The sequence below is a fragment of the Myxocyprinus asiaticus genome, chromosome 5 (genome assembly GCF_019703515.2).
Source record: "Myxocyprinus asiaticus isolate MX2 ecotype Aquarium Trade chromosome 5, UBuf_Myxa_2, whole genome shotgun sequence".
NCBI lineage: Eukaryota > Metazoa > Chordata > Actinopteri > Cypriniformes > Catostomidae > Myxocyprinus > Myxocyprinus asiaticus.
Genome location: NC_059348.1, coordinates 27,332,855 through 27,358,931, shown reverse-complemented (window position 1 = coordinate 27,358,931; position 26,077 = coordinate 27,332,855). Strand labels below are relative to the sequence as shown.

The 26,077-nt window shown below is 41.8% G+C and overlaps 1 protein-coding gene across 6 annotated transcripts; it reads right to left on the bottom strand.

Moving 5' to 3' along the window:
* Nucleotides 1–60: 60 nt before the first annotated feature.
* LOC127440296 (Golgi reassembly-stacking protein 1-like) lies at nucleotides 61–26,077 on the bottom strand. Of its 6 annotated transcripts, none has more exons than XM_051696795.1 (12): nucleotides 25,606–26,077; nucleotides 14,404–14,437; nucleotides 12,552–12,738; nucleotides 11,369–11,631; nucleotides 6,149–6,229; nucleotides 4,925–5,128; nucleotides 4,726–4,812; nucleotides 4,481–4,611; nucleotides 3,700–3,841; nucleotides 2,543–2,633; nucleotides 2,236–2,400; nucleotides 61–2,153 (listed from the first exon to the last, which is right to left on the bottom strand). In XM_051696795.1, the coding sequence occupies exons 1-12, from the start codon at nucleotides 25,629–25,631 to the stop codon at nucleotides 1,663–1,665; spliced, it is 1,902 nt and encodes a 633-aa protein (XP_051552755.1). In that variant the 5' UTR covers nucleotides 25,632–26,077; the 3' UTR covers nucleotides 61–1,662. The 6 variants fall into 6 exon arrangements, with proteins under 6 accessions (XP_051552755.1, XP_051552757.1, XP_051552758.1 ...); XM_051696797.1 differs by having other exon boundaries at nucleotides 2,260–2,400; XM_051696798.1 differs by having other exon boundaries at nucleotides 2,266–2,400.

The following is a 26,077-nucleotide window of genomic DNA, read 5'->3' as shown; positions in this document are numbered from 1 at the left end:
AAAAAGAAAAACACCAACAATAATTGCTGGGCCTATTTCGGATTTTATTGCAGTGTATGGTTCCAGTGTTATGCAATTTGACATTTTCCCCAAACCCCCAACAATATAGTTTAAGTAGACCGTTTCCTGTATTTACTCAATCTCCTCATTAGCTTAACTACAATAATTGCAAAAATATACATTTCTGTTCACACTGGTGAAGAACAGTTATTCTACAATTTAAAAAGAAAGGAAAACTCAAAACAACATTGTCCCCTCTCCCTCATGACGTAACATGATTGTGTTGTCTTAAGTATTCGCTGGATTCACTTATACATAGACACTTACATTAAGTGTTCACTCACTGCTGAAACAGTTTCACAATTTGTTTCGGCAAAGAGCTTAAGATCTACAAGATATTCTCTCAACTAGCTATTCCCTTCACCAATGCTAATAAAAAATAAACACCTAGGTATGACACTACTCTTGGTAAATGTGGCAGTAGTGATTAAACTCAGTCAGAATACCACATCAATTCCACTGGCATTATTTCAACATTTGCATAGATCAACAAATGACCAATCATAAGTAAACCACAATAGTCTGTCTCAATATAGTCAAAGCATGGTTTACTATGACAACATTTCTCTAGTGTTGATTTAGTTCAGTGTTCATTGTTATATACTGACTTCCTAGCCAGGCAACCAATATGTTAAGCATAAATACAACATTACTCTTTACAACCTAAAGCACATTCAATCAATCTCTCCAACACAGATGAAGACTAAGTCGCAAACACTTCAGTTAAATATTTGCGATGAAAAGATTCTAAAATCACATAAAAATATTAAAATTACTGACTAATTAAGAGTTTGAAAGTTGAGAAAGATTTTGGCTTGCAACACTAAACAAATACAAAACCCTTGTCCAGTATTAAAATTTGCACTTTCCTTAACAAGCAATCCAACAATACAGGGAAAAAAGCAATAAAAGCAAAATAAGGAGTCTTTCAAAGTAAGCCAAAATAATATAATGCCATACCTAGACAAAATTAGTTAACATGCGATATATATATATATATATATATATATATATATATATATATATATATATATATATATATATATATATATATATATATATTCTGTTACAGTATTCTATAGCTCCTTTGTGCAGATTTTGGGGCATTGATATGGGGCATTAGCTAAATATACAGGAGATGATCTATACTGAGTGCTGAGTTTAAGACAGCAGTGCATGAATGATTGTGTAGTAGCTTAATGAACACTACAAATATTTATCAAACTGTCAATTAAGTTAAGGTTTTGGTATGCTTCTACCAAACCATTTGTGGGGTATAAAGCCAACAGAAGAATATATGTTGTTTAATCAAACAGGCTGTAGAAAAAGTTCCAACTTAGTTACATAAAATACTATCTTCTAAATTATGATCTACAAAATGTAAAACAATGGCTTACTCATATTCAAATAGCCTACAAGCATCCTGACTACATGCACGCAAATGTAAAATAAAAAGTATGCTGTACTGCACCCAACAGTTCAAAAAATACAAAAGTCCAAGACCTGATTCTAACAGTAACAAAGTCAATAAAAAGCACTCACCCAATGATCATTAAGCAATTTCCTAAACAAGATACAACATGGTACTTGGTAGCAGTGACACTACTGAAGAGCAGCTTCATCTTTGATTTCTGCACTATGGGAATCTAGAGACAACAGTTCAGAGGAAACTGTTTCCGTTCCGCTCTCAACTAAGCTACGTTTCAAAGACTGTTGCTCAATAGAATAGCCCTGATTGAAACAATCAGTTTCTGAGGGAAAAGGTGAGGACACATTGGGTTTTAAGGAATGTTCTGCAGGCAGGGCAGAAGACTCAAAGCGAAGGGCTGTGGGGTCAATGAGAAGGGAAGAGATGTCTATAGGAGGCACAGAAGAGTCAAAAGATGGGATTGAAGAATTCATCAAAGATGACATGTCTTTCGGCATGTTATAATCAAGTGGAGTATTTGGGAATTGAGAGTGTGAGAGATGAACGTCTGAAGGTGGTGGTGAAGGCTCTTCTCCAACAGAGGAGATGAAATCTGCAGCAGGAGATTCCTCTGTAATCTGCTCCTCAGGGTCCCAGTAAGGAACCTCATTGTCTTGTAGCTCTTCTGCCAAATGAGACATGTGTTTGCATATTTCATGTACTCAATTTAATGACTTCACAGATTGAATTCTGTCGGTCAACTTCACCTAAAATTTTTAAGGCTGCCTTACTGACACCTGATATGCCAATGTCCTCTTGAACAGCCAGGGATGTGTTCGTCATGTCAATGGAAGAAACAGACAGGTCCAGTCGTTCAGCCGTGTCTGACACCTCTGAATTCATCATAGCCACTTCAGACTGATCTGTGAAACCTGGAGGAAACATTGCTCTTGTACATTACGATGTCTTTTCATGATTCTTCTTCTACAGAAAATGTTAAACAAAAAGAGCCAAAAATAAGCAGCCTAAAATAAATAAAGGGAAATAGATGGAACATATATTTGAATGCCTTACAAGGATCCATGACTCTCTGAATAGGTGTTGGCAGTGGCGTTTCAAGATCCAAGCCACTCCCTGTCTGACCAGATGCTGCCAATAGGGACACCTAAGGACATCCATTTCAGTTACACTGCTAAAAAGTATCTACCAAACACTCTAACCTAAAGCAAATCCAAATATGCTAATACACGTACTCATTTATGGATCTACATTTAATTCACAAGACATCACAGTCTTTGTGAATACACTTAGGGCTGCAACTAACGATTATTTTGATAATCGATTAATCTTTGGTTATTCCTTTGATTAATCGGATAAAAAACTTACAAATATAATTTCAAAAAACAAAAACAGAAATGATAAAGAGTGTAAGGATTTGGTTCGATTTACAGTACTGAATTCACGATTCTTTCCACTCACAAAACTTTGAACAAAGCCTGAATCATGAATGTTTGAATGTATTATTATTATTATCATTATTATTACTTTCGGGACATATGCAAAACAGTTCCTTTCCTTTACTTGTAAAATTTAACAAAAAGTACTGGAGTGTGACTAAAAATCCTAAAAACTGAAATCGTGGTAAGATGTTGCACGGTTTAATCCAAATGATTACGCTCCCTTTTTCCACTGCGATCAGTTTGATTGTTGCGAATGTGCGAGCTCGTTCACTTATCAAAGTTTAACGGATACTCGCTTGTGGTAAAAACAAACTGTTTTGCAAAAAAAGGTGAAACACACGTTTGATTTTGAATTCACAACATGTATACATTATAAAATATAGAAATTAGCGTAAAATGTAAGTGATGCACTGGAGAAAAACAACTCTCGGGCATTAAACAGCACACGCCCTCTGTCAACGTAGACTACCTGATGCAGAAACCGGTCCTCATAAAACGTTATGCTTATTATAATCTTCTTTGAAGTGTTTATAAAGTGCTCTTGTGCGCTGGACAACTTGGTCATGTTTGTTCCGCTTCAACTTGTCTCTGTTGTTTTTCAAATGAGTTTCATCATGCAACACATTTTTCACTGGTCTGTAAAGTGATGTCAATGACAGGGCTTCTCTGTGCATATGTAAATATCCAACTAATCGATAATGAAATTCGTTGTAGATGACTTCCATTATCAGTAATTATTGATTAGTTGTTGCAGCCCTACAAACAAACTACCTCCATGAATCCATTTGTAGGCAATTCTTGCTCTGGGGTCCCAGCCACAGGAGAAATCTGAGGACTGACATTTTCAGATTTTGGGCTGTCAGGTCGTGCTGGGATTCGGTGCAAGTAGCCATATCCAATGCCACAACCAAGACTATGGAGGCAAAACCAAATAAAGTTTATCAAATGCTCTGGAGGAGGCAGTTTTGAGAATTATTACTCAAGAAATGCATAGTGAAGGCTGGGTCAGGACTTCACTAAGTAAGGGATAATGTACATTCAGCCAGTTGTTATACCAAAATAAACCTTGTTATTTTCCTTGTCTGATTATAAATTATCCTGCTTATTACACGGCTACCTATTCAAATATTTGAATGAACATTAAATATTGATTTGTGTTGAAATTGTTATTACGTATGAATAACAGATCACTAAGTCTCTAGAAACAGCTAAATTCCACATCCACTTGTGTCAGTGTTTACATTGAAAAAATGACCGTCTGACTGCTCATTATTCTGCTTATTACAAGACTACTTGCCAAATAACTAAATAAATGGACATGAAACATTAATTGCATTGAAATGTACTTTTTAGCTTAATTTGATATATCACAGAGTGATACAAAAAGTAGAAAAGATCACTCGCAATACCCAGATGACTGGTCTGATATCACTTAATCTCTAGATGTGCGGTTGTTATTCAGAAGTATTCAACTGCTAGATGGCGCCATTGGCAAATTTAGAATTGAGGACACAAGACAGCCATGTAATAAGGTTTTTAACAGGGTTATTACCTGCCTGCTCCCCCCCAGGCACCATTTGGTGTGACAACCACCTCCCTGCATTTATCCATCTCTGTATTATAGACCAGGAGCTTCAATGGCTTCCCCTCATGGGCTTCAATAAGGGAGAAGAAGTCCTCTGACTGTTGGGAAATTAAACCATTTCTTGACTGAAAAGAATATCCCTTTAATAAATCTTTTTTTCCCTCTGCAAATAAAAATCAAGCGTTCATAAAAATAAATAATTCCCTCCTTACCTCTTGCAAAACTTGGTCAGCTCCGACAATAAAATCTGCATGTTCCTTGAGTCCGGCCAATGCTGCAGGTGAATTTGGCTCCACATCCTAAAAATTAAGGCAAAATAACTATACAAAGAATAGAGAACGGTCTGATTTTGAAGAAGCCAAAGTATTTAAAGGAAACAAACTACATACCCTAAATACAAAGATCACTTACTAGAACATGCCAGACATTTTCATTGGCTCCTTGAAAGCTGCAGAAGCGGACACTGGCCCCCAGAAGTCCCTGGCCCCCCCACATGTTGCTAGGAACCACCTCCAATTCCCGCACCCTCATAGTCTTTGTACAATATACTTCCATTTTCACCGGTTTCTCCACATTAGCCTTGAGGAGGTCCTTCAGCATATCATTCTCCTGGTTCTGTTTAGACAGCATATCAGGTATAGAACGGTCATTAACTCCTCATGATCAAAGTAACATTGTTGATTGATTGCAACATTTTATATTCATAAAAGTTCTACGCATTCCCCACCCCACGCATGTTTATTTATTAAAGGCATAATTCACCCAAAAATAAAAATTCTTGCCATCCCAGATGTGTTTGACTTTTTTTTTTTTCTGTAGAACGCAAACAAAGATTTTAGAAGAATATTTCAGCTCTGTTGGTCCTCACAATGCAAGTTTTGGATGAGAACAGACCAAAATATAATTCCTTTTTCACTGTACTTCTTGCAATTGCAGTCTCTAAGCACAATTATGATTTCAAGCTCGATTACACTTCTTAGTCTGACACATGCAAAAGTGCTAGTCGGCGCTAGGAAGTGTAATTGAGCTTGAAATCACAATGGCCAAGGAGACTGCTCTCAAGATTTATAGTGGTAAAGGAATTACATTTTAGTCTGTTCTCAACTAAAACTGATTGGATCGCTTCAGAAGACATTGATTAAACCACTGGAGTCATATGGATTACTTTTATGCTGCCTTTATGTGATTTTGGGACCTTTAAAGTTCTGGTCACCATTCACTTGTATTTTCTGGACCTACAGAGCTGAGATATTCTCCTAAAAATCTTTGTTTGTGTTCTGCTGAAAAAAGTCATACACATCTGGGATGGCATGAAGGTGAGAAATTGATGAGAGAATTTTCCTTTTTAGGTGAACTATCCCTTCAGCTATCAATAAGACTGTCATATTTTCAGCTCCATTTTACAAATTTTACTGTTTAAATCCCTTTTGAAGTATTCTGCAGATTTCCCCTCAAAACTGGTGCTGAAAATGCAGAAAAGTTAGCAGATTCCATCTGGGCCTGCTGATTACAGATAATCCCTTGCTGGGGCCATATGTTTGTTGTTACTTGTGTGTCAAAGTAAATGTCTGAATTACAGTACACAAATTCCACATCACAAGAAAAAAACATTCGATTTTTACAAATAAAACTTACAAGACGATTATTGCCAATGGATATGATGAAATCAAAAAAGGGCTCCAGACCAGCTCTCTCTGCAGGTGAGTTCTCTTGAATCTGTGAAAGAAAGAGTAAATCACTGTAGGGTACATTTACATTCATGAAATTATTTTTTCTTTAAACTTTTTAAATAAATCAACACTCCTTCTTGTCAGTGCTACAAATTATTGTGCATACTAGTAGGGGGTTTAAATGAAAAGTTCACCCAAAAATGAAAATTCTTTCATCATTTACTCACCCTCATGCCATCCCATATGTGTATGACTTTCTTTCTTCTGCAGAACAAAAATGAAGATTAGCGCCACAAATACGGTGGCCAGAACTTTGAAGCACCAAAAAACACATTAAGGCAGCATAAAAGTAATCCATACGACTCTAGTGGTTAAATACATGTCTTCAGAAGCAATATGATACGTGTGGGTGAGAAAATTTTTTTTTAACTATAAATCACCACTTTGACTTTTCTTCTTTTGTTTTTGTTAATACGCATTCTCCATGCGTATCGCCACCTACTCGGCAGGAAGGAGAATTTATAATAAAAAAGGACTTAAATATTGACCTGTTTTTCACAAACACCAATCATATTGCTTCAGAAGACTTGGATTTAACCACTGGTGTCTTATGGACAACTTATGCTGACATTATGTGCTTTTTTGAGCTTCAAAGTTCTGGTCACCATTCCCTTGCATTGTATGGACCTACAGAGCTGAGATATGTTCTTCTAAAAATCTTTGATTGTGTTCAGCAGAAGAAAGAAAGTCATACACATCTGGGATGGCATGAGGGTGCGTAAATGATGAGAGAATTTTCATTTTTGGGTGAACTATCCCTTTAATGACATTCATTGGGTAATAATGTGTTACCCACAATAATAAATATCTGTGGGACTAGAATATGTTCTCTCTGGATACGAATATTGTTCCTCTCTCCCTGTGGCTTCATTCTTTCTTCACTGACGTGGCGGCTGCGCTTATATCCAAATGCTCTTTCCAAAAGAAAGAGCATTTATTTTTCCTAAAGTGATTAGCTAATCACGACTTGACAAAGGACACATTATACTAAAGCACTTTGAAACAGTAAAGACTGAGGTATAACATGCTAGCGTTGAGCGAGAAATCGTGAATGTTTTAATAGATAATGTGTTTTCGGAGCTGTCAGATTTATGTTTATGACAGTTGCCGATTTGCGTAGCAGATTTCGTGGATTTATTATTCGAAAACCGACACTGTTTAACTAAATCTGAATATTTCAAATCAAACCTTCCTGCACAAGTATGATAGACTCGGTAATCTCTTTAAAAATCTGTCAAAGTCTACGGCTATGCGGACATGAGAACTTTCTTATTGAAACGATGGCTAGCAAGCAAAGCTGCTCAATGTCAAAACCAAAGCCATAAAACTTAAGTTATTTACCCCATGAACATGATAGCCCTCTGTTCCACCCTCAGGTGCACCGCTGCTCTGCGTTAAGCCCATTGCTCTAGCTCTTGAATGCCTTAATGTTTTGTAATTTTGTAATGCTATCCGAAACTAAAGCCCCAGACAGAGATTACTCATCACATCGTAGCCATGTCGTCTGTCCTGCGTGCGTGGAGGCAGGCGAGAGTAATCGAACATGATGCCAAGTTGTCAAAGATTCAGTACAAACTTTGTCCTGCTGCTGGCGACTGTGGCGCTCGAGAGATCTCTTCTTTTAGGTTTGTCACCTAAAATCACTTTTACATCTAAATCCAACCTCAGTCTTGGCTGCCAGTGTAACTCTTATTTAGCTCGAAATGAAATCGTATTTAGAAACTTCTCAGACCAGTGTTCAGTCATTATTTCTGTAAGGGCCCGTGTCTCTCAGAAGATAATCGAGGGCCACTCTACATGTTCTGCTCCTCTACTTTTGTTGCAATATTTGCGAAAATGTATGGGCACAGGCTTTCTTTTAATAATGTGAAACAAGCTATTTTTGTGCTCACACATACAGTAGGTACCTTGATTTCAGATTCTGTGCTTAATAGTTTTTTTTTATTTTTGTTCTCTTTTTCTTTTCTTTTCTTTTTGTGCTATGAATAAGAAGAAGAAAAAAAAAACATGTTCTTGTCCTTGTATTTGGAATAAAGCATTTTGTTGATATCTTTAAATGATTTTCAGGCCTCTTTAAGGCCTGGTTGTGAACACCTAGGAACCCTAAACAGCAATTATCTACATTTTAATATGGAGTATGAAACATAATAATACCCCTCTCCATCCCAGATTTGTCAGTTTTTTTAAATAATGAGTACTTAATCTAATCTAATTAATGAGTACTTAAATCAATAGGTTAAGAGTACTGGATAGGTTGTGTTTAATAAAGCCTTAATAAAATAGATTTTATTATCCATCTTAAAAATTTCAGTGTGTTGTCCTAAATATTACAAATAGTTAAAATAGAGTCATTTTCTTTTAAATAAGTATTTCTCATGGTTTTGTGAAATCCAATTTATTGAGACAATTTATTCCACAAAGGAAAAGTCGTTGGACACATTTTGAAAAGTCCAAAAACATAGACATAAATATATAGTACCACTGACAGAATGAAATATTCTCAAAGCAAATGCAGTCTGGATTAAAATATATATATATTACATTTAATTCTTTTAAATAAAAAACAAACAAACATAAAAACACTAAGCAGAGCCATTATGCACTGTAGCAAATACATTTGCCATGCTACACAAAAACAAAACTTTGACTAGCATGATCATTTGAAGCAAAACACGTTCAACCAATAAATATGAACAGGCTTTTATGACCAAGTAAATAATTAACAGTAGAACTTTTTCATTTCATTTTAAATTAGAATTAGAATTAGACCTAATAATGTAGTGAAGATGTAAGTGTAGATTTCGGAAAAAAGAGGTGAAAAGATTTTAGCACGTAAACGCCTGTAGTTTATAAAGTATAAATATAAAATCTGACCTGAAATCACAAACTTTCTGTGAGTTTTGGCAACAAAGTGTGCACTTGAAATTGACACATGATACTTCACACCAACTTTCATTAAGTGGTTTTTGAAAATCTATTTACACTGTGACCATTAATTGTTACAATCTATATTAAAATAAAAATTTTAAGGGATATCCTTAAATTCAGAAATTATTAACACTATTTCTCAAAGGAAATTTCATACAGTACAAATTGTAAATGAACAAGGCTCATTTAAAACATCAGTACAAATACTGATCTGCTCTGATACCCATTAAGAAATTCCAACAAGAGATTCCAGAAGACTAACACCAGAGTCCTCTATTTGGGCAGGGCTGGGGCAGCTGGGAAAATGAATGTGTGACATGTAGTCCATATGACTGTACACTTTAAAATGATTGTAACTTGGACCGTACTCATGGAAACTGTCAAAGAAGAGCAGGTCTGAGTCTGAGGACAGACTAAGGTCCAAGTCACAGTTTGCTGTATTATCACTAGATGGAGATGGTGTATTGGGTATATCACAGGGGTCACTTACAAACTCCATTGTGACCTGATTAGCATTTTCATCCAGACATTCCAATTGAGATGTACTGATGTTGCTTTCAGACTGTGTATTATCTTTTGTGGATAGGCCCAATATGCTGCCAGCAGCTTCTGTGGACAGATCCTTGCTCAATGACTGTTGCATGTTGGTGCGATTACACTCTTTGATATATGGGCATTCATCCCCATCAGGGTCTGAAAAACTGAGAATGTGAGCCAGCCCTCTGTCGTCAACATCCAGCGTGGGTCGCTCCGAGGGAGGGCTTCCATTCACCTCAGAGTCCAGACTCAGAGATGAGGAGCAAGATGTATCCGTCATGTCACTGCTACAGCTGTTTTCTTCCTCCCTGCAGAGACCTGAGCTCAGGTGGAAAGCTGGACTGGGCAGCAGAGAAGGAAATGGGGAGGAGTCGTTATCTATAGGAAATGTAATAGCTCTGTTCACCTCATCAGACTGCTGCTCAGTGGTTATTAGCCGTTTCTGGTCAAACTTCTTATCCAGCTGCCTCTTTTCCAGCTCTAACTTCATGTGTGTGTGGATATAGTGACTCCGTACACAACTGGAGTTGAACTCAATGCGGCCCACTGGGTTCCCACAGCCTTCCTTCGAACATCCACAGGGAAAGTTTGTGCGATCCATCTGTTAATGTTGACAGATGATATTTATCAACAACAAATAACGAATACTGCACCATCATTACTTCAATTCTCATTATTACAACAGTATGTCCAGTGACTTACTATACAATAAAATAAAAAATTAGATCTCTTTCACATCTCAATTGTTTCTCCTAAAAAGCATAAGATTAAATGAAGAACGCACTGAGATTTCCAAGACCCAGACCCCATAACTCATCTGGAGTTTCAGAAGAGATCTCAACAATTTACAGATACCAAGGTCTGCAATCAAAAGTCACATTTCAATATGAACTCAAACATTTCCAATAATTCCAAAACCAAGTTATCTGAGCCATTCTATCTACATTAATTTCATAGCTATGTTCAATTAATATATGTCAACAATATCTCATTTGTGTCTATTTTTAGTTCTCCAAAGGAATTTTAGGAGAAACATCTGAGACAAAGTTGATACCTAAATGAAACATGGCTGAAAACTCCATTAAGTCTCAAGAGCTATGAAAGAGCCACACAAATAACATGACAATTGCAACATCATTTATAGACTACAGATCATTTGAATCATTACCTGGCACTTGATGCCTGCCTGACTGCAGGCGCACGTCCCTGGATCACAGAAGCCCTGGCAGTGGCAGCCACAGTCTTCCCGCCACTTTCGTAGTTCCTGCAGCTGCCTCTTCTCCTCTCGGTCAATTCTCACCACACCCGCAGCTCTCAGCAATGCATGTCTCCGTTTGGACGAGTAGGGACGGAAGGATTCCCCATCCTTCAGCTTTGCATTGATGAGATCAACATCTTCATCTGGGACATTGTTCAAAGTCAAGCTGGCCGCTTTTGCTATTGTGTGAGTGCCACTACTGATCAACTGCAAAAGCACAAGATATGAGGACATGGAGTGCATTTACATGCACAATCTTACAATGGATGGATGGATGGGTGGATGGGTGGGTGGGTGGGTGGTTGGGAATGTCTGTCTGTCTGTCTGTCTATCTCATTGAGGCCTTTGATATGACATAAAGAGAACATACTGGAGTTGGATATTGGATAACAATGAACTCACCCTTTGTCTCAAGGCCTCCAGCCTCTCCTCTTCATGTCGCTCACGGAGTCTCTTCAATCGCAAGCGCTGCTGCTCCTCCGCATGCTCTGTCAGGGTGAACTGCTGGCAGGCAGCATGCCGACTAACCATGCCCAGTGTACAGCCACCATGACTGGGCACACTTATGAAGCCTTGACATCGCTGGAAGAAGAACACTGTAACCAGGCCAAAGCCAACACTGCCTTTAGACTGAGTATTTTTTGTCTTCTTCAGGATGGATGAAACTGAAGGAAAAGATTAAGATATTAATATTTGGGAGGTAGTTATTTTCCAAAAAGTGTCCAATCCATTGTTTTAAATGTAGCTGTCATTGTTCCAAATGCCACTAGAGGGCAGCTCAGTCAGGTCTGTCAACAAGTAAACTGAACTCAACACTAGCTACTGATGAGACAATGAGGAAAAAATAACCAATTCATCATCAGTTCAATGACCTGGCAATTTTACATATGCAGTTAAAAACTGAACAATACATTTATTTCAAGAATGCAAAGTTTAGTGTTATCTGTGTACGCTTTCCTGCATCTCTGCAGTACCAGTACCAATCTATGAATAAGAATAAGTGGCTAAGGCTTTAAATCAGGGCCTTTAAGGCTGGTGTTACTAAGGATTTTGTTAACTTAAGGTGTTTCTTGCTACCGGTTGCAGATGCTTGCATGTGTGTGCACAGTCATTACGATTAGTAAATCAGCTTTATCTGTAGCGGTTCACTTGCAAACTTGTAATTTTCACAGTTTATCAACTAAAACAACACATGATGAACCAGGCTATTGCTAGCATAATCCCCTCCATAAACAAAACAATGTAATAGCACTACCTACAATTATACAGAAGCTTGATAACTAACTATATTCTAACATTGAGGTTTTCATTTTTAAAATGGCTTTGCAACTTCTCGTGATAAACAATGATTTGACCAGCCTTTTACTTTAAAATGCATCATAAAGCTGCATAAATGACAAGCAAAAGAGTAACACTCTAACCCAAAGGAGACTTTTTTTCTAATAATAACGGTTCCTCTTCTTATCAGTTGCACTGCACAATAATGCTAAGGGTAGATAAGAAAGGCAAGTATACACTGTTGGTTTGCATGATTTGAAAAATGCACAGCCACTATGCATGATTCACAACTACCAAACAAACTCACTTGGCATGTGAAGGCTGGAAGGGAAAGGGCCAATGGGGCCAAAGTCCACAGTATCACTTTGGTTGCCATCTTCATCAGAGTCCCACTCAGAGTGTGATGAGGGGGATGAGGAATAGTAAACGGCATCCTCTTCTGAGAACCCATATTTTCTCTTTAAACCCCCACGCTGCAATGTAGCCATGGCGATCTGTCAGAATATAGGAGAAATTAAAAGCATAAGATTAGAGAAGCATCAATCAATTGAAAAGTAACTAGCAATTGCTGTCGCTCTGGCATGCAACAGACAAGAAAAGATAATGACTGACTTGAAATACAGATCATATTTTTGGCTGTCTGTAAAGCCTGACAATAGAATTTGTGGAGATTCAGTAGCCATTAGCAGACAAATCCTAAACCAGCAACAACTTGATATCTCTCTTCTGTTACGGTCAGTGGCACAGTCATATCTTCACTTTGGGTAAAAGCCTGTTTAACAGGTCTAACTTCCCATCAAGACCAAAACTTGAACTTGACTTGAAACACTAAAACACCACAACAAGCACTGTTTCTGAGTGAAATGGTCACTGTCATTAATCATATTATGCAAAGCGTACACATTAGAGTGCATTATGCAAGCAATGGGGGATCAATGGTTCTTTCTATCTCCCCATTGAGTAATTAACATTCCTGAGATGTTTTGAGTTCTTCAAGAACAAAATGTTAAGACATTCAGTTCAGCTTAACATTCCAAACGGGCTACAGTGTATGACCAAATTTGTAACCCGATACTTGTTTTTATTTCAGAATCACAAAAATCCATTTCAAAGCCTATAAATGCATACACTGTATGCAAAACTAAACAAAAGGGGAAACACAAAAATTACTAAAGTCGTTCTGTTTGAGCGGGTGTGCAATGGGAAAAAGAAACATGCACACACATACACAGAGGACTCTGTGTACCTCAAATAACAGAACAACACTGCGTACCTCACACCACAGGACAGTGCAAACTCCATCACAGATCACCTGGTTCTTGTTCCAACTGCATCCAGTCATGCCCAACCCACACAAATGGCTCACGAGCCAAGAACACTATGTGCCCCTTTACACACTGCCTGTATCCTGAACAACCTTAACTCTCTCTCACCTCTTTTCACACAGGTCTGTTTTTCTTTGGATAGTGTTATGTAAACAGCCACACTGTAATCCCAAATGCAACAAACACAGTGCAAACTCTCATAGTCAACTATGTGAAAGGTTGCTGCAATCAGAACATTCTGCATTAAGCAAATGACACTGAAAGCAGTGCTGCACATTCTTGTTGTGTTTTACCCATATGTGCATGAGAGATAAAGCATATGTTTCACTTTCGCATAATAGCTGCATAGCAAATAATTTCATGACATGCAGAATCAACTGGTGTGCTGACACATGTGATTTACAGCTTCCTGTAACTGAAAAAGTGTCAAAGATCGACAACATAGTTGCTTCGAAGCCATTAATATATTTATTGCAACCTTTGTGTATGTACAGTGTGTAATGACGTGGGAGTATGTTTATGTAATGTAAAAGTACAATGATTACAAGTACATATAAAATATATAAAAAATAAAAATAATGACAGAAAAAAAAACATGAGACGACTTTCCACTGAACCCAAACAGAACTGATCGTTTCAGGGACTGTCACTGGCATTTGGCCAGACTACAACTATGCAACTGCACATGTGAATATAAAAATGTTTTCCGTTCATGAAGACACGAGGAGATGTGGTTTGTGTACTCTGAGAGGGGAGAGCAGACAGCTGTCAGGTGGGGAAAATAGGTAATCACCCTGGCCTAAAGCAAACAAAAACAACATGATATTTGCTCACCTTTTCCGTGCAACAAACATAATGCATAATGTATCTGAAAAATATAAAATAGAATGGCATAAACAAACAGGAATGTAGTCACACCCACTCAAACTTTCTCTTGGCCTAAATGGAACAGATCACCCAAAAAAAGAAAATTCTCTCATCATTTACTCACCCTCAAGCCATCCAAGATGTGTATGACTTTCTTTCTTCTGCAGAACGCAAACAAAGAATTTAGAAGAATATTTCAGCTCTGTAGGTCCATAAAATGCAAGTGAATGGTGGCCAGAACTTTGAAGCTCTAAAAAGCACATAAAGGCAGCAGAAAGGTAATCCATAAGATTCCAGTGGTTATATTCATGTTTTCAGAAACGAAATGATAGGTGTGGGTGAGAAACAGATCAATATTTAAGTCCTTTTTTACTATAATTCAACACTTTCACATTCTTCTTTTGTTTTTGGTCGATTCCCATTCTTGGTGCATATCGACACCTACTGGGCAGGGAGGAGAATGTATAGTAAAAAATAACTTAAATATTGATCACCCACACCTACCATATCGCTTCAGAAGACATAAATTAAACCATTGGAGTCATTTGGATAACCTTTTTGCTGCCTTTATGTGGTTTTTGGAGCTTCGGAGTTTAGGTCACCATTCACTTGCATTGTATGGACCTACAGAGCTGACATTTCTTCTAAAAATCTTCATTTGTGTTCAGCAGAAGAAAGAAAGCCATACATATCTGGGATGGCACGAATGGGAGTAACTGATGAGAGAATATTTAAATTTTGGGGTGAACTATCCCTTTAAGCACTTTTTCTCTTCCTTTGAGTCATCCCTTAGAGGTTTATAAAGATATGCAGTGACACATGCAGGTGCACTTACAGTTCACACTGTCAGCCACTCACTATCCTTCATAACTCTCACTATGTTACAATAATACTAGCTGAAGACGAGAAGCACCAAACACATTTCCAGTTTATTACATTTCTAACGCGATACTAGTTTACAAATCTACAGTAGGGGTAAAATCTTTCCATGGCAGGGAGAGCCGCCACAGAGACGTGCCACCGACACAGGCAGCTCTCACTCGACCTGTCACCGCCACAGGCAGCTCTCACTCGACCTGTCACCGCCACAGGCAGCTCTCACTCGACCTGTCACCACCACAGGCAGCTATCACTCGATCTGCAACCGCCACAGGCAGCTCTCACTCAACCTGTCACTGCCACAGGCAGCTCTCACTCGACCTGTCATCGCCACAGGCAGCTCTCACTTGACCTGTCACCGCCACAGGCAGCTCTCACTCGACCTGTCACCACCACAGGCAGCTATCACTCGATCTGCAACCGCCACAGGCAGCTCTCACTCAACCTGTCACTGCCACAGGCAGCTCTCACTCGACCTGTCACCGACACAGGCAGCTCTCACTCGATACCGTTCTTTGCATCTCCCTCTCGATGCGTCACAGTAAGTTGCGTCTCCCTCTCGATGCGTCACCTTTCTTTGCATCTCCCTCTTGATGCATCACCGTACTTTGCGTCTCCCTCTCGATGCGTCACCGTACTTTGCCTCACCCTCTCTATGCGTCACCATTCTTTGCATCTCCCTATCGATGCGTCACAGTTAGTTGTGTCACCCTCTCAATGCGTCACCGTTATTTGTGTCTCCCTCTCGATGCATCACAGTTAGTTGCATCTCCCTCTCGATGCATCACAGTTAGTTGCATCTCCCTCTCGATGTGTCACAGTTAGTTGTGTCTCCCTCTCGATGCATCACCATTCTTTGCATCTCCCTCTCGATGTGTCACAGTTAGTTGCGTCTCCCTCTCGATGCGTCACCCTTCTTTGCATCTTCATCTCGATCTGGACACAAAGCTTTTTTACTGGAATGGGTGGAGCTTATGTGTAAAAAATGTGGCTTTACTCTCAGCCCCGTTAATATTTTACTCTTCAGCAGCCTCAGTTTGAATCTTTAGGTTCAAGTGCAAGTCGTTTTATTGTTATTCAGTCCCACTGGGATTCCTGAATTTTTTGGGGTTGTTTTGCAGTGAAAACTCACAAATCATCAGAATCAGAATCAGAGTATGCAAGTATGCTTACACATACAAGGAATTTGTCTTGGTAACAGGAGCTTCCAGTGTACAACAATACAAAAACAGCAGCAAGACATAGATAATAATAAAAATAAAAAATAGTTATACACATACGTACATACACACACAGACACACACATACATACATACCATCATGGTTAATTTCTTAACCTCCGTTCCCTGATGGAGGGACACTAGGGGTCACTCTTGGGAGCCCCAAACACCTCTGCTTTTTTGAAAAAGCAGCGCTTGCAGGTTCACTACCTGATCCTTAAAAGGGGTCTTGGGAACCTTGGGCACATAGCCCGGTCGGGGTCTCAGGATCACGTGAGAGTAACCCGGACCAAACTCCAGGCACAATTCGCTGACAGAGAATGCCTGCAGGTCCCCTACCCTTTTGATGGAAGTGAGCGCAGTCAGGAGGGCAGTCTTCAAAGAGAGTGCCATAAGCTCAGCTGACTCCAAGGGCTAAAAGGGAGCTCCCTGTAGACCCCGAAGGACTACAGAGAGGTCCCACGAGGGGACGAGGTGCGGCCTGGAGGGATTCAACCTCCTAGCGCCTCTCAGGAACCTGATAATCAAGTCGTGCTTCCCCAAGTATTTACCATCTACTGCATCGTGATGAGCCGAAATAGTGGCTACATACACCTTCAAGGTGGAGGGGGACAGCCACCCCTCCAGCCTCCCCTGCAGGAAGGAAAGCACAGATCTGACTGCACATCTCTGGAGGTCTTTGCGTCAGGAAGAACACCACTTTGCGAACAGACGCCACTTCAAGGCATACAGGCGCCTCGTAGAGGGCGCCCTAGCCTGAGTGATCATGTCTACCACGGTGGGTGGTAGGCCACTTAGGTCTTATCCCCATCCTGGGGCCAGACGTGGAGATTCCAGAGGTCTGGTTGTGGGTGCAAGATGGTGCCCCGTCCCTGAGAAAGAAGGTGCTTCCTCAGGGGAATTCGCCGGGGGGGGCTTTCGCGAGGAGCGTGAGATCCAAGAACCACGTCTGGGTGGGCCAGTAGGTTGCTACTAGGACGACCTACTCCTCATCCTCCCTGACCTTGCACAGGGTCTGTGCAAGTAGTCTCACAGGGGGAAATGCATATTTGCATAGTCCAGGGGGCCAGCTGTGTGCCAGCGCATCTATATCAAGGGGTGCCTCGGTCAGTGCGTACCAAAGCAGTGGGAGGATTCCCGGGAAGCAAACAGGTCTACCTGTGCTCGACCGAATCGACTCCAAATCAGCTGGACCACCTGAGGGTGAAGTCTCCACTCTCCCCTGAGGGTAACCTGACAGCGTGTCCGCTGTGGTGTTGCGGTCGCCCGGGATGTGAGTGGCTCGTAGTGACTTGAGACCAGAGGAGGAGACGTCGGGCGAGTTGTGACATGCAACGGGAGCATAGACCGCCTTGACGGTTGATGTACGCTACCGTCGATGTGTTGTCCATCCGGACCAACACGTGCTTGCCCTGGATCAACGGCCAGAACCTCCACAGGGCGAGCAGTACTGCCAACAACTCTAAGCAGTTGATGCGCCAACGCAGCCGCGGGCCAGTCCAGGAGCCTGCAGCTGTGTGCCCGTTGCATCCGGCGCCCCAGCCCATCTTGGAGGCATCTGTTGTAACCACGACATGCCTGGAGACCTGCTCTAGGGGAACCCCTGCCCGTGCGACTGTGACACATCGGCGTGATGGTCACGTGATGTGTCCCGTGGCGCCATACCCATCTCGGGACTCGAGTCTGAAGCTAGTGCTGAAGCGGTCTCATATGCATCAACCCGAGTGGGGTGGCCGCCACTGAGGATGCAATATGCCCCAGGAGCCTCTGGAAAAGTTTCAGTGGAACCACTGTCCTCCGTCTGAACGCCTTCAGACAGTTCAGCACCAACTGTGTGCTTTCGTTTGTGAGGCGCGCTGTCATTGAGACTGAGTCCAACTCCAAACCGAGAAAAGAGATGCTCTGAACCGGGGAGAGCTTGCTCTTTTCCCAGTTGACCCGAAGCCCCAGTCGGCTGAAGTTCCGGAGCACGAGGTCCCTGTGTGCGCACAGCAACTCTCGAGAGTGAGCTAGGATTAGCCAGTCGTGGAGATAGTTGAGGATGTGGACGCCCACTTCCCTTAGCGGGGCAAGGGCTGCCTCTGCGACCTTTATGAAGACACAAGGGGACAAGGACAGGCCGAAGGGGAGAACCTTGTACTGGTATGCCTGGCCTTCGAAGGCAAACTGCAGGAAGGGTCTGTGTCGAGGTAAGACCAAGACATGGCAGTACGCATCCTTCAGGTCTAACGCCGCGAACCAATCTTGATGCCGGACACTCGTTAGAGTGCGTTTTTGCATCAGCGTCTTGGACGGGAGTTTGTGCAAAGCCCGGTTTAGTACTCGCAGGTCCAGGATTGGTTGCAACCCACCGCCTTTCTTCAGTATGATGAAGAAAGGTCTGTAGAACCCTTTCTTCATCTCGGCTGGAGGGACAGGCTCTATCGCGCCCTTGCGCAGAAGGGTAGTGATCTCCACAAGCAAGGTAGCAGCATTCTCGCCCTTCACTGAGGTGAAGAGGATGCCGCTGAACCTGGGCGGGCGCCTGTCGAATTGAATTGCGTAGCCGAGTCGGATGGTCCGGGTCAGCCATCGTGACGGGTTGGAAAGCGTGAGCCATGCGCCCAAACAAGGGGGACCAAGGGAATGATCACATCGGATGTACCGGTGGGTGGGGCATCGTGGCGGGGCGGAGCTCGAGGTGCCACGTCAAGGGGACTCAAGCCCCCTGGCCGTGCTGAGTCCAGGGACATCAAAGCACTTACCTGGCTCCTGCCACCCACAATAAGATTGGCCGGGGAGGGGGGAGGAGGAATCTCGTCCCCGTAGTCCACTGGAACCAGTCCCGTGTGGGCATGTTTGTGCCACAGCTGGGCGCACACGGGCGGGGGGTCCGCCGCTGAAGCACCATACCTGCCAAAATAGGACAGTGGACGGTGGTCGTGACGACGGCCATGCGCCCTGGATATGTGACCCAGGAGATGAGGGAACCATTCTTTTGTCAGGCTTTTGGGTGCCGCAGCCTCCTGGGCATGCAGCGACAAAAGATTCTCCTCCCGTCCCTCCACCGGGGATGGAGTGGTCTGTCGACCAGCCCCAGAGAAGTGGGTCTCCTCACCCCTGGGTCACCCGTCTCGGGTGCACTTCGAAGCCTTCCTCGGGTTCTTAGCGGCCGGCCGCGAGACGGGTTGCATCTGCTTCCTGCGTAGGGCTCCACACCGGAGCCGGGCCACGGGGGTGGGCTGCGGCGGAGCCAGTGTTGTTGCAGCAGGAGGATGCCCTTGGCGATGAGCAGACAGGGTGCGGGGTCTTAAGCCGCGCCGGGGCAGGATATGTTGTAAGGCCTCCGTCTGCTTCTTCACCGCCGAGAACTGCTGGGAAAAGTCCTCGACGGCGTTGCCAAACAGGCCAACTTGGGAAATGGGGGTGTCAAGGAACCGTGCCTTGTCCGCCTCTCCCATCTCGACCAAGTTGAGCCAAAGGTGGCGCTCCTGGACCACCAGGGTGGACATCGCCTACCCGAGAGACCGCGCCGTGACCTTCATCGCCCGAAGAGCGCGGTCGGTCACCGAGCGCAGTTCCTGCATCAATCCCGGGTCAGAACTACCCACGTGCAGTTCTTTTAGCGCCTTGGCTTGGTGTACTTGCAGGAGAGCCATGGCGTTCAGGGCGGAAGCGACTTGTCCAGCGGCACCGCAGGCCACAGTCATCAGGGATGACATAAACCTACAGGCCCTGGACGGGAGCTTCGGGCGCCCGCACCAGGTGGCGGCGCTCTGCGGACACAAGTGCACCACAAGCGCCTTATCCACCTGGGGGATCACCAAATACCCCCTGGCCGCTCCACCATCGAGGGTAGTGAGAGTGGGGGAGCTGAAAGACCGGGACCGGGCAGTAAAAGGTGCCTCCCACGATCTTGTCAGCTCCTCATGCACTTCCGGGAAGAAAGGAATGTGGGCGGGCGTGGCTGTGGGTGGCGCCCCGAGCCCAGGAACCAACTGTTCCTGAAGGAGGAATCCCAGCCGAAGCTTCTGCGTCAGACTGGACGAACCCGCTCTCCAATGTTGCGCTCGATAACTCATTGTCTTCCCGAGCTCTGAACGAGAAGTCGAACTCGCGCTGAGACGAGCCAGCGGTCTCGTGCGACAGCCCGGTTGGGGAATGGGAGGTCTGTGGGGGGATACCCAGTGGAGGTGGTCCCATTGATGTCCCCAAATCACCCCCAGTGCTAACTGACGCGGCCTCAAACCTGTAGGTAGAAGGACCGGTGCGGGGAGCCGCTGGGGTGGCTTGCTCTCTTACGAACCACAACCAGGAATAACACACAAACGGAAAGGCATCTTTAAAAACACGTTCTGTGTGTACCGCTCTTTTTGTGAATGAAAATATACTCTTTTAGAATATACTCTCTTATTTTCGCTCTGCCGAAGCACCCTGAGGTGTTCTCTGCACTCCACGGGTGCAGAGAGGGAGAAGCCGCTGAAATGCGCCGTAAATCCAGCAGTTTTGAGGTGCGTCTTTGGAGGGAATTGAATTCAGTGCACTGAATATAACCACTCGGCTCCGAAGAGAAAATATGAACGAGTAGTTGCATACCAGCTCCTTTTATACCCGTATGTCCGGGGGAGTGGCATGCAAATTCCACTCGCCAATTCTCACTGGCCTTTTTTCAAAAAAGCAGAGGTGTTTGGGGCTCCCAAGACTGACCCCTAGTGTCACTACACTGACACAACGTCAAGTGAGTGACAGATAGGGAAACACATACACATACGTAGTGCAATCAAATACAAATCTGTTATCTGTTATGTACAGTGCAAATACAAATCTGTTATGTACAGTGCAAATGTTTTTTTGTTTGTTTGTTTGTTTTGTTTTGTTTTTTCCCAGAGGAACGAAATGGCAGAAAAGGTTGGATGTGTTGGATAAATATAAAAAAAGACTAAACTGTGTACTGCACATAGTTATTGCTCAATGGGGCAATTTAACTGTTCTTGAGAATGTTTAGCCTGAGGGTAAAAACTGTTCCTGTGCCTGACGGTTCTGGTGCTCAGAGCTCTGAAGCGTCGGCCAGAAGGCAACAGTTTAAAAATGTAGTGGTCAGGGTGAGTGGGGTCCAGAGTGATTTTTCCAGCCTTTTTCCTCACTCTGGAAGTATATAGTTCTTGAAGGGGGGCAGGGGGCAACCAATAATCCTCTCAGCAGTCCAAATTGTCCTTTTTAGTCTTCTGATGTCTGATTTCATAGCTGAACCAAACCAGACAGTTATTGAAGTGCAGAAGACAGACTCAATGACCGCTGAGTAGAACTGTATCAGCAGCGCCTGTGGCAGGTTGAACTTCCTCAGCTGGCGAAGGAAGTACAACCTCTGCTGGGCCTTTTTCACAATGGAGTCAATGTTAGTCTACCACTTCAGGTCCTGTGAGATGGTAGTGCCCAGGAACCTGAATGACTCCACTGCTGCCACAGTGCTGTTTAGAATGGTGAGGGGGGTCAGTGTTGGGGTGTTCCTCCTAAAGTCCACAATCATCTCCACCGTTTTGAGCGTGTTCAGCTCAAGGTTGTTTTGACTGCACCAGACAGCCAGCTGTTCAACCTCCCTTCTGTATGCAGACTCATCATCATCTCGGATGAGGCCGATGACATTGGTGTCGTCTGCAAACCTCAGGAGCTTGACAGAGGGGTACTTGGCAATGCAGTCATTGGTGTAGAGGGAGAAGAGTAGTGGGGAGAGCACACTTCCCTGGGGGGCACCAGTGCTGATTGTACAGGTGCTGGAGGTGAGTTTCCCCTGTCTCACAAGCTGCTGCCTGTCCGTCAGAAAGCTGGTAATCCACTGACAGATAGACATGGGAACAGAGAGTTGGTGTAATTTATTCTGGAGTATAGCTGGGATGATGGTGTTGAAAGCCGAACTGAAGTCCACAAAAAGGATCCTTGCATATGTCCCTGGTCTGTCCAGATGTTGCAGGATATGATGCAATCCCATGTTGACTGCATCATCCACAGACCTGTTTGCTCAATAAGCAAATTGAAGGGGATCTAGAAAGGGTCCAGTGATGTTCTTCAGGTAGGCCAACACCAGTCTCTCAAATGATTTCATGACCACAGACATCAGGGCAACAGGTCTGCAGTCATTAAGTCCTGTGATTTTTGGTTTCTTTGGGACAGGAATAATGATTGAGCATTTGAAGCAGCATGGGACTTCACACTGCTCCAGTGATCTATTGAAGATCTGTGTGAAGATGGGGGCCAGCTGGTTAGCACAGGATCGAAGACACGCTGGTGAGACGCCATCTGGGCCTGAAGCCATCATTATATACCTCTGTAATTGTGTTAATTGCATTGTAAATGCAATTACATGTAAATATTTTATTGCACAATAACTGAATATGCAGTTAGCAAGAAGAAGAAAAAGAATTACACACAAAAATAGGCTACCATACATTTAGGTGAAACCTGTGGGTATTATAAGTGAACACTTTAAGTGGACACTTAATTATTTTTGTATTAACATTTTCTGCCTCAGACAATGCAAGAAAACTTCTCTAAGTTTAAAATAGGCATGCAATAAATCTGTAAATTAAAAACACAAATGAGGATTAATTTGGCATGTTGCAATTATTACACTGTATGATACTGAAATCTGATATATGGCCATATACAAACAAATACAATTAGAGTTCACATATTTGAGCATTTATGTACAAATTTAAATTCCACAAGTGCATATATATAGTTACATATATGAAAGCGGCCATTTTTGTCATATTTTGAAATATACTGTATGTTGCATATACTGTATGTATATATATGACCTTTTTATATCAGTAAAAAAACATTTATGAACATCTATTTTCAGATTCATAGCCTACTGTATTAAGCACTTCAAATTCGAATCACATTTTACTACACAACTAATGGGGATTTTAAGTGAATGTTAGGGTTTCTGTGTATAAACGCAGGTTTTGTGTCTCATTCGCAGTACGCAGGGTGAAGATTAAAAGCTAGCTGTGATGTATGTGTGCTGTCTACGGTCCCGCGAAAGTTTAGACAAGGATTTTGATAGTGAACGCAAAACGTGGAGGAGACTAGGCAGAGAATTACTGTTACTATGGAGATGATACAATGGCAGCTGTGCATTTGAACATGTTGTGACTGCTTCAGGCTTTTCAAGCATTCACTGTAAATCAAATCCTGTTGTTTAAAAAAATAAAAATAAATTGGCAGCTGTGGTTGCCAGAATAATTATGTAGAAAATACAGTAAAAATGTACAAAAAACTTTACAGAACAACCTGTAAATGTTACAGTTTAAAACTGTTGCAATTTACATGACCATGATGGCACTGTAAAAAAAAAACAATTCTGTTAAATTTTCAGTAAAAAAAAAAAGTCATAAACTTGATATTAACCTTCTAAAACTGTAAAAAACTACTTTTTACTTTATAAGGTATTGTTAATCACTGTAGTAATTACAGAAAGGCACATGATGATATGAAGTTCATCAATAGTGGCTCTTCCAAGAGCAATGACCAATAAACATGTACAGACAGTCCTCAGTGTCACTCAAACAAACACTAAACACCATCAGGGTAACACATGTGAAATTTAAATAATGCAGTTAAAATTAAACTACATCAAATATAAAACAGAACAACCTAATGTACATAACTGATATTAAAAATAAGAAGAAACATAACTATACCCATAAAATATAACGATATATGATAGGTCATGCAGGAAATTGTGGGAACGCCCGATTATTGTTTTTTACTGTAATTTTAACAGTAATTTACTGTAAAAAGTACATGTACTCTCTTGTTTAACAATGTAAATTTTTACCATTAATTATAAAGGAAAATCATACATTTTACATCTAAAAATGTTTTTTTGTTTGTTTGTTTGTTTTTTTGCAGAAAATTTTCGGAAATTATACAAAATTGTTAACTACCGCAAACAATGCAGAGATTAGTTGAATTGGCAAGAATTCTTGCGATCGCATGATCGCAAAATCCTGGAGGGCCTGGTTATTTCTCTTTTGTATGGCAGGGGATGAAACGTAACACAGTGTCTCCTGAACCAAAAGTACCCAACATATGGTCTGCTGGTAATAGACCAACACTTGGCACAGATGACATACATGACCAGTAGATCCATTAGTACAAATAACAATAGAACTCTTCACTGAACAACAATACAGACAATCAATAAATACAGAACCTTTACAATTAGGGGTAATTTACATTGAGCTAGACATATGGGAAAGTGGTACCCACATCTTAGTAGTAGCCTACTGTTGTGCAAGTTGTACGTTTGTAAATATTGCAGTGATGCAGGCATTACATTGTGAGGTTGCAGCAAGTTCTCTTATGCAAAAGACAGGCAGAATACATACAGTATGGATTGTAGAGGCAAGAGAAATGCATATAAAGACGTGCATATATACTGTATGTATTAAGTAGTAGTGTATAGACAGTATACACATGCACAATTGGATATATTATGAAACTGTCCATATATATGTGACGGACTACGAGGGAGACGCTTATGACTGTGACCGCGCGAGTGACAGGCGGTGGCAGGTCTCCGTGTCACTGAAAGGTTTTACCCTCTCCAGATCTACTTTAGTGTCTTTCGTTTCGCTTTAGAGATGTTTAGACACTTGGAAAGTCTGACAAGAGCAGACCGTTTAAATCGCGTTAAAGGCTCCTTTTTATTTATTTATTCTGCAGCTGGTGAATTCAGTAGCGGAGTTTCTCGCAACCAAGTATTATTTACGGACATGAGTGACAACACCACAACCACCGTGATAATTAACAATGAGTAACAAATGAGGGGTTGAACTGCACAACACACTTGTCTTACTCTATGTATGTACACACACACACACACACACACACACACACACACACACACACACACACACATATATATATATATATATATATATATATATATATATATATATATATATATATATCCTATGAGTTAACCTTAAAGTTAAAAATTATTGTTTCATTTATTGATTTGTTGACACGCTTCGAGATTTACAGCACTATAAAGCAGCTTGATGGAAAACAAACGTGAACTCACCCAGTAATTATGTACCCGTATCTCATGAGTGGAAGAGACGACCATACGATGCTTGAAGAGTTATTATAGCACCAAAGTCCTCCTTCTAAGTCCTCGATTCACCTAATAACGCTATCGTTGCGATCAGCTGTTGTTGAGTTGTGTGTGTGCTCGTCAGTGGAAAACTCCCCCCACAGTGCCTGGTGTAAACAGTAATATGATGACAAAAAACACAACTCATGACGCTCAGCGCGTGCACGCAGACACAGGAAGGAACAGTGAAACAACAAAAACAAACTTGTCAATGACGAAAATATACAACAAAATCCTCTTTTGCCGTAATTATAGTGTATTGAAGGCACTTTGGTTTGTTTAATAGCTAAACATTATATCATTCAAACAAGGCTGCAGATTTCAAAGTGCAGAGGCCGGAGCCATGCATGTTTTGAAAATTATCTCATCATTTACACACCCTCATGCCATCCCAGATGTG

Coding starts and splice junctions, on each gene's coding strand:
- LOC127440296 (XM_051696795.1), bottom strand. CDS start 25,631: ATGAGATACGGGTACATAATTACTGG. Junction 12,739..14,403: donor ATGTTTGTTGCACGGAAAAG/GTGAGCAAATAT, acceptor ATATTCTGACAG/ATCGCCATGGCTACATTGCA. Junction 11,632..12,551: donor TTCCAGCCTTCACATGCCAA/GTGAGTTTGTTT, acceptor CTTTTCCTTCAG/TTTCATCCATCCTGAAGAAG.